We start from the raw sequence: 16,047 nt of genomic DNA, 5'->3' as shown, positions 1-16,047 counted from the left end.
CTGCATATATAAATTCTATTAATACATATGACACTTCAAGTTGTGTGGTAACTGTTTTATATGTAAAGAAACAAAAACAAAACAAAACAAAAAAACCTGAACAAATCAAAATAATTCAACAATTGGCTTATACTGTCTTATCTTTTTGGTCCATTTGCAATACTCAACTGTACCACAGGATGATTTAATTAGAAGCCCATATGAAATATCCCCTGCTTGGTCAAGGGCACTATTTATTTACCCCAATTCCAAGGTATATTTTCTTCTAATAGTGTGCCACCCAGATGTCTCTCATCATCATGCTCATCATCCCTGAGCTTTTCTCTTGTCTGTCTGACCTACAGACACCAACCTTCTGCTCCATACTGTTATCCATGGAAGATGCTCACAATTCTCCCCATGAGAACAATTATTAAACTTGATATCAGGAAAGGATATGCTTGTTTCTTTCTTTATAATATTAAATTTTCAATCTTCTTTTCATTGTATTTTCTGAAACTAAAAGGACACAAAAATGAAAAGAGAGCATTTATTTTGTATTGCTTTTTAAAACCTTTTGTCAATCTCTGCCTTTGAATTGTAAAATTCAATATACTGATATTTAGAGAAATTATAGAAAATGGAGGATACCCTTCTGGGATTTGGCCTTTTGTGTCTTTTTTTTTTTGTCATTATTCCTTCTCTCTGTCAGAAGATCCCCTTCAGTTGTGACTGAGCTCTAATATGGGTGCTTACTTTGAATATCCACAAGTTCTTAAAAGAATAAGATAAAATTATAAACTGAACAATTCTCAGAAATCACAGTACAGGAAGGCACCTGAGTTCCAAACAACCAGAGAATAAAGTCCTTGTTGAACACCTGGGCATCCAGGGAAGGTCTCAGTGGTCCTATCAAGAGCTAGAAACAAGTTTCAAATAGAGCCATTTTGTTTTCATTGAAAAGTTTAGCATCTTTTCAGGAAAACATCAACAAAACAAGCACTGTTAAAATTCACAATATCACACATCCAGTCACAAATGAGAAAGATGAGGAATCAGGTATATGTGACATTATTCAGGAGTTAAATAAAATGTATTCAGATAGAATTATCAAGAAAACAATTAAAAATATATATATATAAAAAGCTCAATACACTGAACGAATAAGCAAAAACATTAACATTGTAAAGAAAAACTAATTAACAAAGTGAATTTGTAGAGATGAAAATGCTGAATGAGAACAGATATTTACTCAAAAAATTTATAGATTATACGCTGAAAAAGAAAAGATGAGTTGGTGGGTATGGTGGCACAAACCTGTAATCCCAGTAACTCAGGGGGCTGAAGCAAAGGATCACAAAGTTCAAGGCCAGCCTCAGAGACTCAGGGAAGCCCTGAATGAAAATAAAATTTTAAAAATACAATAAAAAGACTGGATGTGGGGGCTGGGGATGTGGCTCAAGCAGTAGCGCGCTCGCCTGGCATGTGTGGGGTGCTGGGTTCCATCCTCAGCACCACATAAAAATAAAATAAAAAGATGTTGTTTCCACCAAAAACTAAAAAATAAATATTAAAAAAATTCTCTCTCTCTCTAAAAAAGAAAGACTGGATGAGTAGCTCAGTGTTAAAGCACCCCTGGGCTTAGTTTCCAGAACCAAAATGGAAGAAGAAAGGCAGAAATACCTGAACTTAAATAAAACACATCATAGTCTACTTAAACTGAAGCCACAGAGAAAACAAAATACTGAATAAAAAGCTTGAAAATAATTTTTGTTATCTGTACAACAATAGAAAGTTGACAAACATGCATGCACTTATGGATCCAAGTTAAAAGATGACACTATATTGAACAGAAGAATAAAAAAAATGAAGACGTTTGCCAGAATATTTTCCAAAATTTTTTTTAAAGAAAAATATACTTCCATAGATAAAACATGCTGAAATAACTTCAAGACAGTAAATAGAAATGAAAATAAATCAGTTGGGCATGGTGGTGCAAGCCTATAATCCCAATGGCTCTAGAGGCTGAGACAGGAAGATTGTGAGTTCAAAGCCAGCCTTAGCAACAGTGAGAGGCTTAGCAATTCAGTGAGACTCTGTCTCTAAATAAAATACAAAATAGGGCTGGAGAACTGGTTCAGTTGTTGAGTGCCAAGTTCAATCCCTTGTACCAGAAAAAAAAAAAGAAAAAAGAAAGAAAGAAATCAAAGTGTAAAAGTGTACAAAACTCAATTTTTGAAAAATATTTATAATGTTTAATAATTTTTAAAACAGCCAGAAATTAAAGCATAAACATGAATAAATTATTTAGCACTGATGTATTTGTAGAAAAATTATGCTATTGGCATTGTTTTATGTTAATTTATAATTGTTTATATAAAAATTATTCCTGATCAATGAATTTATTATAAAATATAGTGTAATATTGTTCTTCCATGTACTCAATGCATGTGGAGGAGAAGTATGTCAATAATTACATAATATTACATAACTGAGATGGTGACAAAGGTACCAATTTGCAATTTCCAGAGTTTATAGCTATTGTACAATTTGTTTATTCTGTTACTCTGAAATATGAAATACTTTTTACTCTTCTTAATGGAATATAATGAGAATAATTAACAGATATGCAAGGCACTTTCCCTTAGGTAGTTAATTATGTACAATTAGTTTGTATTTGAATTAGTTGAAATCTTCAGCACAATGAGTCTCAAGAGTGAATAAAGATAATATAAATCCATTCTGTTAGGATTAAAACAGTCAGAAGCCAAAGCAGATCACCAGGAAGGTAAGTAGAAACACTGGACTTTGACATCCTAAGGGCGCCCAGCTCAAACTGGACTATCACCAAGGATCTCAGAAGACCCTACGTTCAGCAAAAGTATTTTTTTCCTTTTGGAAAATACCTTTTTCAGCATAAAAACATGAATAAGCAGGATGACCGTGTTATATAGTCCCTAATACTCTGTGTTAATTATCGGTGCCACATTAGTTTCACATTAACTCACTGCTTTCGTTGTCTATTTTAACAAAGATCTCCATTGTACTCATTACTTGGTGTTCCTTCTGCCCCATTTTTTTTTATTTCCTGGATAATTAGAGCACCTTTAATGTAAGATGGCATGTAATAGCATTTGTAAGAATATATTCCTGAGGCAGAGGGATTTTATTCAAATCCTGACTTGACCACTTACCATCTGAGTGAATTTTGCAAGTTGTTTGGACACCCCAAACCTTAATTTTCTTGCCTTTGAAAGGGCAGGTAATTACTATCTACTTCCTAAACTTTGTGGATATCACGTGAGACAATATCTATACAACAGTGCTTAGAAAACTGTGGGCACAGAATGTGTTATTTTGGTTCTTGATATTCATTTTCTTTTCTGCTCTTTGTTGGACTCCTTTCCATGATTCTCTATTTCAGGCTTATGAATAATCAGAGTGTGGTCAGGTCCTGTTCTTTCATCAGAGGGATGTATCATTGGGACACCATTAAGAGTAGTTTTTCACCTGTCAAAAAGGACAGATGTGGCAGATACAAGGTATTAACAAAAATCTAAAGTAAACAACTCATGGCATTAGATTTTATGTTAGTAAAGAAGCTGAGATGTATTGGAACATATACTAAATGATCAGAGGTTTCCTAATTACTGTCTTGTTGATTAGCAATGGTATGTAAATTCCTTTTCTTCTTATTTCTATGAAAAATGTAAGGATTGACTCTAAGGTAAAGGCCATGGTTTATGTACAGATTTTTTGCTTTAAAAATTATGACAAAAAATTAAAAAGTGTAAAATAACAATTTCAACATATTTACAATAACTTTATGTCCAAAGAACTAGATTTTAATACCTGCATTAAAACTAGTTCTATGTATCTTGCCTGTTTAAAGCTTACTTTACCATAGTTCCAATGTGAACTCATGTGGTCTCCACCTCATGGCAGCAGAACTCCCTACTGGGTATTAGAGATGAAGAGAATTACCTTCCCACCATATTGTACAGCATGCTGTAAGTTCTCACAGAAGACAGAATTTCAAATATAACTTGTATTGACTTCTTTGGCTTACCCAGGTCACCCAGATGAACCATATGGAGAAAAGCAATCATACCACAGTGATGCAGGTTATGGAATTTATTCTCTTGGGGATCACTGACAACCCTGTCCTGCAAGCACCATTATTTGGAATCTTTCTGGTCATATACTTGGTCACAGTAGTAGGAAATCTAGGCATGGTCATCCTGACCCATTTGGATTCCAAGTTGCACACCCCCATGTACTTTTTCCTTAGACATCTGTCAATCACTGATCTTGGTTATTCCACTGTCATTGGCCCAAAGATGCTAGTGAACTTCATGGTGCATAAAAATTCCATTTCCTACATTGGGTGTGCCACCCAGCTGGCAGTCTTTGAGATTTTCATCATCACTGAACTGTTCATCCTCTCAGCCATGGCCTATGACCGCTGTGTAGCCATCTGCAAACCTCTTCTCTATGTGGTCATCATGAAAGAGAAAGTGCGTTGGGGTCTGGTGCTTACTCCCTACCTCTACAGCACATTTGTGTCCCTGCTTCTCACCGTTAAGTTATTCACCTTGTCCTTCTGTGGCTCTAACGTCATCAGGTATTTTTACTGTGATTGTTTGCCTCTGCTTTCCATGCTCTGTTCTGACACACATGAACTGGAACTGATCATTTTGATCTTCTCAGGCTGTAACTTGCTCTCCTCCCTCCTGATTGTTCTCATATCCTACACATTTATTGTAGTAGCCATTCTCAGAATGAACTCAAACGAGGGGAGATACAAAGCCTTCTCTACCTGCAGTTCCCATCTGACAGTGGTGGTTGTGTTCTATGGGACATTATTGTTCATTTACCTACAACCCAAGTCCAGCCATGCTTTTAATATTGATAAAATGGCCTCCGTGTTTTACACCCTGGTGATCCCCATGCTGAATCCACTGATCTACAGTCTGAGGAACAAAGATGTGAAAGATGCTCTAAAGAGAACTTTAATTCGATTCAAAATCCCCACTTAACATCTTAATTTTCTCTTGCATATTATGTGCAACACACTTTTTTAAAATGCTGTATCAGATCAAAAAGTATAAATATTTACCAGCTTAAATTTTTATCTTTTCCTGGATAAAACATTCTTTCTCAAAGCAAATTGCACTCTTCTCCACATCAATAGAATAAATATTGCAGTCAGATAATAAATACCAAATGATGCTCAAGATCATATTCCAATCTATATTGTTTGTAAATAAGGAAAATCATACACATTTACAATAACTTTATGTACAAAGAACTAGATTTTAATATTTGCATTAAAACTAGTTCTATACCTTGTCTGTTTAAAGCATATTTTACCAAAGTTCCAATGTGAACTAATGTGGTCTCTACCTCATGGCAGCAGAACCAAATTTTCAGCTGAATTTAGGCCTGCAGAAGTAAAACTGTCTTAACTAGTGAAAATACGGTGAAATAATTGGTAATAGACATTTTATGTCAGTTACTGGGTGTTAAAGTTGCATGCATTGTCAGAATAAGTAATGTGTCAGCTAGTCAGGAGGCAAGAAAATAATTAAATAGGTGATTATAACATATCACGGATTTCTTTTTTCAGAATCAAGGCTGAATATAAAATATAGCATGCCAATTCAAAATGAAGTTTTCCATCAAATTAATACATTATATCTCAGGATAGATTGGGAATCTTTGAAGATTTTTTTTTAGGAGCCAAGAAAAAAATTATTCAATAACTCTAGATCCTTTAGGGAAGCTTCTCAAGCTCTAGCAAACTGGTTTTTCAAGTCCCCCTGATAACACTAGTCTAGGATTAAAAGAGAATTATCTAATCATCTAGGGGACTTACATTAAAATGTTTAAAATATAACTTAATTCACAGATTAAAAGTAAGTAATACACTAAAAGGCTAATGGTATTTTCATTCCTAAGTGTCTTTAGTATCTCATGGAGCTTATATAGTTAATAAGGTGGATTCTGCTAACAGAATGCTTTCTTTCTTTGTTTTTGGAAAAACCCTCAAGACTGATTTCCTGTATGATTTCTGTAATGCACATCTTTGATTCTTTTCTCATAGCTTCTTTATTCAGGAAGCAACGCATACACATCCTGATAGAGACTTCAGACTTTGTGCAGGAGGCAGGAAGCCTTCTGGCTTTAAAATACTGAAGAGAGATGGCTAAACAAAGAAAATAGAATTTTGTACCATTTTATCCAAGCATCCAAATGTTCATCTCTTAATGTAATATCATGGGGTTGAAACTAAGGTGCATTTCTAACAAGTTTATTTTAAATCAGGCATCAAATTTTACTACTAAATGTAGTAACTACTGCCAAAGCCGACTATTCTCTGAGGAGTCAGGCCTTTTTGTCCTATTTCCACCACATATAATCAAGATCCCTCATATATGGCTTTTGACTTCTATATGGCAGAGCAAAGATCCAGAATAGCCAAAGCAATTGTGAAAATTTTGAAAAAACGTTGGAAAGTTCATAATACACATTTGAAGACAGTCTGCCAGGCACAGTATACAAGACAATGCAACATTTGTAAAAATTGATGAATGAATTGATGGAAAGTGGTTGGTAGAGAACACAGGCACATATGTATATTTAAGTTCCCCTGATAATGCTAGTCTAGGATTGAAAGCTGATTATAAGAAGCTAAATTAATTCAATGATATCAAATATGTGAACAACATAGAAATAGACCTAGATATAGATACAGATTTCTAAGTCAGGAACAAAAGGTCATCCAAATAAAATAGTGGAGAATTTGTGAAATACAGTTATGGATAAATAGTATTGATCAACAAGTATATGATAAAGAGGCTCAACACCCTTAGTCACCAGATAAATGAAATTATAATAGCAACAAGAAACCATTTACCAATATATTACCAAGCATGAAGAGAATTGCAACTATCAGTTACAGTTTTTCATTTCTAATATTATCATACACTCCTGAAAGGCCTGTAAAATGGTACTTTATTTTGGGAAATAGGTGACAATTTCAAATAAAGCTAAATAAATAACTACCATAGGTTTTAGAAATTCATTTCCTGGATTTTTGTTTACAAGGAATGAAACTACATCCAGAAAAATGTATGTATGTATATGTTACTGATAGTTCTTATTCAAATAGACAAAAGTGAAACTATCCCATTGTTTATCCACAAATAAAAGGTTATATTGAAGACTGTGGATGTGGCTCAGTGGTTTAGTGTTCCTAAGTTCAATTCCTGTTACTCCACCTGCCCCCACCAAAAAGGATATATTGTTGTGTGTAGATGGACACATAGATGATAGATCAATTTATTTTATTTATTTTTGGTACCAAGATTAAATAAAGAGGTGCTTTACTACTTAGATATCTCTCCAGTCTTTTTTTTTTTTTTTAGTCTTAAACTAGGGTCTTACTAAGTTTCCGAGGCTGTCTCGAATTTGTGATCCTTCTACCTCCCTCTCCTGAGTAACTGGGATTACAAGTTTATACCACTATGTCTGGCAAATTGTAATGTCATTTTAAAAACAGAATACTGCCCAGCAATTGCATGAAATGAACTACCTATACATGTAGCAATGTGGATGAATTTCAATGGCATCAGCTACACAACAACTTTTTTTTATGTTATGTTCTAGAACAGACAGACTAATCTATCATGTAAAAAATTATAGCAGTTGTGGCCTGAGATATGGAATGGTGGAATTTCCTATAAAGAGATACAGGGAAACTTCTTAAGGTGAAGAAAACACCCTCATACTTAGGAGCAGAAATAACATTTTTCAGATGTTATCCATATACACAGGGCACTGTTTTAAATAATCTGCTATTGCTTTCAATGAAGACCAAAGTTATGTAACCCTATTATTTATTTTTCTAGGTTATTTTATTTACAGCTGATAAATAAAATTTGGCTACATATAAGGAGTACATGATATGTGATGTACCTATATTACGTGAAATGTTTGATTTGATTAAACTAATTTACATTTCCATCATCAAACCTAGTTACCTTTGTATGCTGTAAAAACACTTACGATCTAGTATATAAGAATTATTTAAGTATTGTTAACTATAATTACCATGGTGGACATTAGCTCCCCAAACTTATTCATCCTTCATAATTGAAGCTTTGAATCATTTGACCAGCATCTCTACATATTCCCCACCCAGCACCTTCTGTCCACCATCCATTCCACTCCCTGATTCTATGAGTTTACCTTTTTAAATTCCACATAAAATTTGATTGTGTAGTAAAATATCACTCTTTTAATGTTATTTTCCATTTTCCTCTCAGAAGCTTTCCTACCATTTTATATAATCTATATAAACAAAATTTTAAAAGAATATATAATAACTTACTAATATACAAGTTTCAACTGTGTTTGTAGTTTCTGGTATTTCACTCTATTAAACAATGATAATGTCAATAATTGTATTTACATTTTTATAGCTTGTATTTTATCTATAAAATCAATTTACAGAAGCATCCTGGTAAAACAAAGGTTGATTTTTTTCAACTGTTTAGAACCTAATATTTAGAATAAGTATGTTGAAAGGTTTAGCATAATTATGTTTCTCAGTTCATGGTATATTATCATGATACAGTCAGCCAAGTTTCTCTTATTTTTTTCAGCTTAATATTTTAAGTATTTCTGCACATAAAAATATGTCAAATTGTGTGCAACTCCAAATTTATATGTTTAAATCTTAATTCCTAGCATCTCAAAATGTGATTGCTTTGAAGAAGTAACCAAGCCAAAGTATGCTCATCTGACTGGTTCCTAACCCATTTAAACCAGTCTTTATAAAAAGAGAAGATTAGGATAGAGAAAGGGAGAAACACCCAATACACAAATAGACCAGGGAAAACCAGGTGAGGACACAGTAATATGATGGCCATGTGTAAGCCAAAGAAGGTGGAAACCTTGATCTTAGACTTCCAGGCTCCAAAACCATGAGAAATATTTTGCTGTCTAAACTACCCTTGTCTGGCATTTTGTATTGGCATTCCACAAAAATTAATACATCTTTCATCTTTAGTTTTTTATGTAATCACAGCCATCACTATCAAATAAACACATCAGGCTATTTAATGTGACTGCTTTTTCTTGTGTTCTTACAGATATACATTACTGTGCAGTGTGTATATATTTATGCTTTATATACATGTCATCATGCCTCACATTGTCAGTTCTAGGATTAAATTAAAGCATGTAAAGGACAACATTTTTGTGTAATTGAGCTTAATTTCCAATGCAGATAAATTATCCGAAGTATTTGTATTAGATAATATATGTACAAAGATGCATATATAAAATATCTGGTGTTTACAAATGTAGTTATGCATCAACATATTTACAGTCATCTTCCAATATGACATAGGGCTTTTGCTTTTAGATATTGTGATTCTTCTCTAGCAGTTGTCTACTCTTCTCAGCTGAAATGAAGCATGAAGAGTAAAAGAATGATTTTATTACATGAGGATTGTTTTGGAGGCCATATCCTTTTTAAACATCCACTTTACCCCGTTTCTGGAAATGATAATAATGTTGATTCTATTACTGAAGTAGAAAGAGGATAAAATGCCAACAGAAGGTGGGCATGATAGGCATTTTCCTTATATATATAGTTTGTTCTGTGTGGGATGCTAGACCATTCATTCCTAGTTCTTCCATATTGGTAGTTTCCATCATGGATCTCTGCCTGGAAATGAAGTACTCTGAGACTCACTTCATTTACGGTGAGACTCAGCTGACAGGAACTGGAACACAGTTCAATAATAGAGGCTCAGACTGCCACAGAGAAAACCCAAGGGGCATCTGGGTAAATTCCTAGAGGCCAACCTTGTTTAGGAGCCAATCCTAGGTGGCCTCTTCTCCAAGGATTTAACTAGTGATGTGTAGGTCCTACAGCCACCTGTGCCTCAGTTAGGGCCAAGATATATAGAGCTACCCAAACTCACTGCTGCAGTCATGTAGAGACTCACACTGGAATCCTAAAAGATTGTCCACTACAGGTGGGTAGAAAATAGTTTACCTGATTTTTGCATAAGGGCCTTAAAAACATCCCAACTGTGTCTTACAATGTACCACTCCACTTTGATTTTGGAAAATACTATGCATTTCATATAATCAAGTAATATAATACTTTAACGGTTTGTTAATAATACTTAATGGTTTTTAATAACCAGTGTCAAATACAACCCATTTTTTTCCAAATTAGAGCTATTGTAATGTCTCATATTTAATAAATTGTGTAACTAGAAAAATAATTCATTTTTCCTCATTGAGAATGTATATATCATAATTTCATTGTTGCTATATTATCTAAAATAAAAATTTTATGCTTATAACATTGAAATTATAAAATTATAAAGAAAATGTGTGACTTTCCAAATGCAAAATTAGGTCCCTTCTTGAGACTATAAACTTAAATCAATAATTTTCTTAGGGAAATTTTCAATTAAATCTGATCACATACAAGCAACTGCAGAGAGCTGCATACTTCATAATCAATGCCATAAGGCAAAGTATTTTGATAAAGCAGATTTCTTGCAGTAAAATAAATCTGTAAACACTTTAGTTCATGACAGATCAGAAAGAGGGCTTAAATTAGATGTTAAAAATTATGGAGTTCCACTTGAGGAGAGGCATTTGTGTCTAAGCACATGGAGGACTTTAGCTATGGAAATCTAGATTCCTCACTTGATTAGACAAAACCTCTATGACACATTCAAAGGGGAAATAAAACCCAAGAAGAAAATACACATGTAGTGGTTTGCTCTTGGTTCATTTGAGCATCAGTATGCTCTAGATTCTACCATTTGTTTGCTAAATGTTTAATAGATGCTCCATAAACACACAAGGTATAATATCTTGGAAATGTCACTTTGATCACTCCCTCTAAAACTGCATTCTATAATATTTAAAAATGCCCTGCACACTTGTTCAATTTTGCTAAAAACAATCTCACCATGGTCTATTCTTTGAATCTCTCATATAACTCATCATACGAATTATGTTGAGGGGAACATCTTGTTTCTAGGTGCAGCAAATTTAGCAACTTTTCTCAATGCCAAGCTTCTCCACTTTTGGCTCCACTTTAGGAATTCCATTCGTACCATGTAGTTTTGTATTTTTTTCTTTTTTAAAATTTTCATTCATACTCCACCTCTAGTCTTTTCCAATTCCTATAATCCATCACCCTCAAAACAGCAAGTGTATTTTTTTAAATTTTATTTAATATTTCATTTTTTTAAAAACTCAAAGCTAATTGTATCATTCACCTATCTTGAAATTTCTCTGTGGTTTAAAGAAAAGCAATGGTGATCCATATTATCTGATTCTACTAATTCTCTTCTTCTCCTGTTCTACTTATGGTCTCTTCCATTAAGCTACACTTTACACACAGAAAAACCCTAAGTTTTATTTTCCACCCCAGAGTAGCCTTTGCTACATATTCACTGTTGCCTGGAGTCATGGAATGTTCTCACTATGACTCATTAAATAGTTGATTCCATCTGTCTTTTAGGTTATGGTTATCTCAGAAAAAAAGATTTCCCTGATATCCCATATGAAATAATTCTCCCAGGTTATGTTAATGCATCTTCTTGTTGAATTAACTCATTATACTTAATACACTCATTATATTTAATACACATTGCAATTATCTTGTTTATGTTTTCTTAGCAGAATTTTTCTGTTCCGTGGAATTGGAATTGCAGGTCTATGAGGTGACAAATGGGTGATTTATGTGAAGCTTGAACATTTACTGGCACAGAATAAAATTCAATAAATATCTGATTAATTAATAAATATAAATATAAGTCAAAGAGTCCAAGAAAAGGAATGATGTATGTTGTCAGATGCAAACATATAACATAAATAATAAATTATGGTAGGCATTCTATTGGTCTTATTTCATTGTAATTGTATTAATTTTTTTCATAACTGAGTAAATTTTTCAATTCCTTTATTTTTAGAAAGAGAAAATGACAACAGTTCTGGGCATTTACAGACATGTATGATGAAATAATCTTCACTCTCTGAAACATAACCCCATAGGTTTAGATGAGGAACTTTGAAATAGATAACTGCTGGTTGCACTAGTGCAGGCCTGTAATCCCAGTGACTCAGGAGCCTGAGGCAGGGAGATCCAGGTTCAAAACTAGCCTCAGCAATTTAGCTAAGCCCAAGCTACTAAGCAAGACTCCATCTCAGTCTGGTGATGTAGTTCAGTGGTAAAACACTTCTGGGTTAAAAAAAAGAAGAAGAAGAAAAGAAAAAAGAACAATATGATATAAAAAACAAATAGACATGAATAAATAGATATGACTTTCTTGGGTCAGGCACTAACAATTGTGTCCTCAAAAAGTGTTTAATACAACTAATTAAGTGCAAGTGATCATTTTTAAAATAGAATGTACATATAACAATATTAAAACACTGAGTGATCAGCTGGGTGTGGTGGTATACACCTGTAATCCCAGTGGCTGAGGAGGCTGAGGCAGGAAGATCAGGAGTTCAAAGCCAGCCTTAGCAAAAACAAGGCGCTAAACAACTCAGTGAGACCTTGTCTCTAAATAAAATACAAAATAGGACTGGGATGTAGCTCTCTTGTCAAGTGCCTGAGTTCAAGTCTTGTCACACTAAAAAAATAAAATAAAATAGGAAGTGATTATAGGGAAATGTTTCACCATATTAAAGTAGCATAGCAATAATAATATATATTATAATTACTAAAGAAACTATACAAGTTGAAGATATTTACTATTACTGTCATAACAAAAATAACAATATTAAAATCTGAAACCAGTTAATTAAAATTACTAAAGTTAAGATTTGGTATATTTTATCTTATTATCCAAATAATAAAAATAATAATTAAAGTTATGATGAAAAATAAAAATACAGATGATTGGGTTGTAACCTAGTGATGCTTGTCTAACATGAACATGGCACTGGGTTCAATTTCCAGCACATTAAAAAAAAAGAATAGATCAATAAAAAGTAAAAAGTGGAAGGAAAATGTGAAGAACTACATAAGTATGTAGAACGAAAAGAAAAACAGTAATAAGAATGAACAGGTAGGAAGCAGTATTTAATAAAGAATAATGTCAAGGAATTATAAGAATGATCCAGTGTCTACTGATATAATATTTAATATTTTAAAATTTGCAATCTGAAATCTGTTCCTAGAGACATAACTTCATGTATATTTGTCTGAGTTAATAAAACAAGAACCAAATTTCTAAGAGACAGGGATGGTAAAATATGCAAGTCAAACATACATCTAGCTCAAGTTATATAAAAGGACAGAATACACAAACTGGAGCACAAGAGTGTCTAGAATCATCTATGCTTGAGGAAAACCACAAGGACTCAAATCAAGTACTTTTAAAGAAACATTGGATTATTGAGAATGAAACAATTCATTAAGACTGTATAACACATCATAACACATGGTTAAGAATCAAGGCTTCAAAGTTTGCAAGCTAAGAACATCTTCTTAATTCAATAAAATTGTGAGGAGATAAAACCTCAAAATGTCACAGGATGCCAGGCCATATCTTTTCCTCATTATATTTTTCCTCACTCTATAACATTGCAGGTTTAATTCCTAGACCTAGAGCTTGAATAGTAATAACTAAACAATATCAATGCATGATTGAAGGAAGGCTTGCTGCCACGTTTAATAGTACTTAGAAAATAATATTTAAGGTTGTAACCACTTGTTTTCTACCCCAAACAGACACAATTCCAACTCCTACATGGATCCTGAAAATATCACACAGGTTATTGAGTTTGTTCTCATAGGAGTCTCAGAAGTGGCAGAACTTCAAATACCTCTTTTCCTGGTTTTCCTGGTTATCTATGGGCTGACCGTGTTGGAGAACCTGGGCATCATCACACTCACCACTGTTGACTCTCAACTTCAGACCCCCATGTACTTTTTCCTCCGACATCTGGCTGTCATCAACCTCGGAAACTCTACTGTCATTGCCCCTAAAATGCTGGTCAACTTCTTAGTAAGTAAGAAAACCACTTCATACTATGAATGTGCCACCCAACTGGGAGCATTCCTCGTTTTCATTGTAGCTGAGATCTTCATGCTGGCCGTGATGGCCTATGACCGCTATGTGGCCATTTGCAACCCCCTACTTTACACGGCGGTGGTATCTCAGAGGATCAGCCTTCTGCTGGTGTCCCTTACCTATCTCTATGGCTTTTGTACAGCTATTATGGTTTCATCTTGTGTATTCTCTGTGTCTTATTGTTCTTCCAATGTCATCAATCATTTTTACTGTGACAATGTCCCTCTGTTAGCCCTGTCCTGCTCTGATACTTACATTCCAGAAACTGTAGTCTTTATCTCAGCAGCCACAAACTTGTTCTTCTCTATGACTGTAGTTCTAATTTCTTATTTCAACATTGTTTTGTCTATTCTAAGGATGCGTTCATCAGAGGGAAGGAAAAAAGCCTTTTCCACCTGTGCTTCACATATGATGGCAGTCACAGTTTTCTATGGGACTCTGCTGTTCATGTATTTGCAGCCTCGAACCAGCCATTCCCTGGACACTGATAAAATGGCATCTGTGTTTTACACCCTGGTGATCCCCATGCTGAACCCCATGATCTACAGCCTGAGGAACAAGGATGTGAAGGCTGCCTTAAGGAGATTCATGAGGAATCCCTGCTGTTCCTTCAAAGCTATGTAGTTTTTGAAGTTGTAGGCAAGTAAAGATGTGGCTAAGGTTACTTGTCATTAAGTTATAAAAAGAAAAACTTATGTGACTGAGTTACAAACTTTAAGGTACCCCCTGGAAATAAAAAAAAAAATCCAGATGTAAGGAGCATTAAATGAAAAAAATAAATTGAAGATCATTGAGTTGTGAAGGTAACACAAAATATACATGTTACTCAGTAGTTTTGCTTATGAGTGTTAGGTTCAATATGAAAGAAATTTTTACAGTGTTCCAGACAGATATATGTTTTTTAAAATTAAAACTCCTTGTCTATTTTTTAATATTACTTGAATGAAGCAGCCTTTAGTATTATATGCTAAGATTCAAATTGTGCTTTCAACTAACATTATTTATGTGTATTTTTAAATGTAAATCCCATCCTACAGTTTTATGCTAATTTGATTAATAAGCTTAGTAGATTCTGTAACAGTTCTCCTTTTTTTTTTTAACCCTAAGCCTCCATCTTCTTTAATTCATGATATAAACATCTTCTACTGTGATGTTACAGGACATTTACTTAGTTATGTTTATGTACATTGTCCATGTCACTAGAGGAAATAAATGTGTTTCTAAAGGTTTTTCTGAGGCTGGGTGTGGTGGCACAGACCTGTGATCCCTGTGACTCTGGAGAGTGAAGCAGGAGGAATACAAGCTCAGAGAGAGCCTCAGCAACTTGGAGAAAACCCTGTCTCAAAATAAAAGTAAAGTGGACTGAGGGTATGGGTCTGTGCTTAAGTGCCCCTCAATTCAATCCCTGGTACCAAAAAATGAACATAAATAATAAAATTTTGTTATACATTATGTTACATCTTGATCGGTAAACATGTATCTAAACCTGTATTATACAACCTTAAATGTGTGGGGGATGATCAGGGTATATTTAAGAATTATCAAATCAGAATCATAAGTTATGGGCCATAAAGGCATATTTAAAAAGCATTGAGAATATTTCTATATAAGACCATAAGAAGAAATTTTGTAAAACATCAAAGAAATAAACTGGAATATTAATATTCTATGTGTATATTCACTTTAATCATTAGGGGTTTTGGTATTGAAGAGTTTGTTTTTAATTATAGGTAGCAAATCTTTAGTCATAATAATTATGATGCAAGAAACACGTGTAATACTGCAAGACAAATTAGACTCAAAGACATATAAAAAAATTGTAATGAGAACACATTCAGAGTTGCCTTAAGGATGACATATTTAGTTTTATAAAAATTTCTTCCCATTCCTTATTATATAAATTTATATATATATATATGTAATTTTTATTTATATATAT

General features: G+C 33.6%; 2 protein-coding genes across 2 annotated transcripts; both read left to right on the top strand.

Moving 5' to 3' along the window:
- The first annotated feature begins 4,061 nt into the window (after positions 1 to 4,061).
- Or8k1 (olfactory receptor family 8 subfamily K member 1) lies at positions 4,062 to 5,018 on the top strand. The gene has a single exon (XM_021730653.2). It carries the CDS (start codon positions 4,062 to 4,064, stop codon positions 5,016 to 5,018), a length of 957 nt encoding a protein of 318 aa, XP_021586328.2.
- An 8,766-nt stretch (positions 5,019 to 13,784) lies between these two features.
- LOC144376739 (olfactory receptor 8J3-like) lies at positions 13,785 to 14,732 on the top strand. Its single transcript, XM_078045015.1, has one exon. The coding sequence runs from the start codon at positions 13,785 to 13,787 to the stop codon at positions 14,730 to 14,732; it is 948 nt and encodes a 315-aa protein (XP_077901141.1).
- Positions 14,733 to 16,047: the final 1,315 nt, after the last annotated feature.

Source organism: Ictidomys tridecemlineatus, chromosome 4, assembly GCF_052094955.1.
Source record: "Ictidomys tridecemlineatus isolate mIctTri1 chromosome 4, mIctTri1.hap1, whole genome shotgun sequence".
NCBI lineage: Eukaryota > Metazoa > Chordata > Mammalia > Rodentia > Sciuridae > Ictidomys > Ictidomys tridecemlineatus.
The sequence above is the reverse complement of the archived record's forward strand: the minus strand, read 5'-3'. Positions and strand labels throughout refer to the sequence as shown.

Bases quoted from the DNA above. Each gene is read 5' to 3' on its own strand.
- Or8k1 (XM_021730653.2), top strand. From the start codon at position 4,062: ATGAACCATATGGAGAAAAGCAATCATACCACAGTGATGCAGGTTATG.
- LOC144376739 (XM_078045015.1), top strand. From the start codon at position 13,785: ATGGATCCTGAAAATATCACACAGGTTATTGAGTTTGTTCTCATAGGA.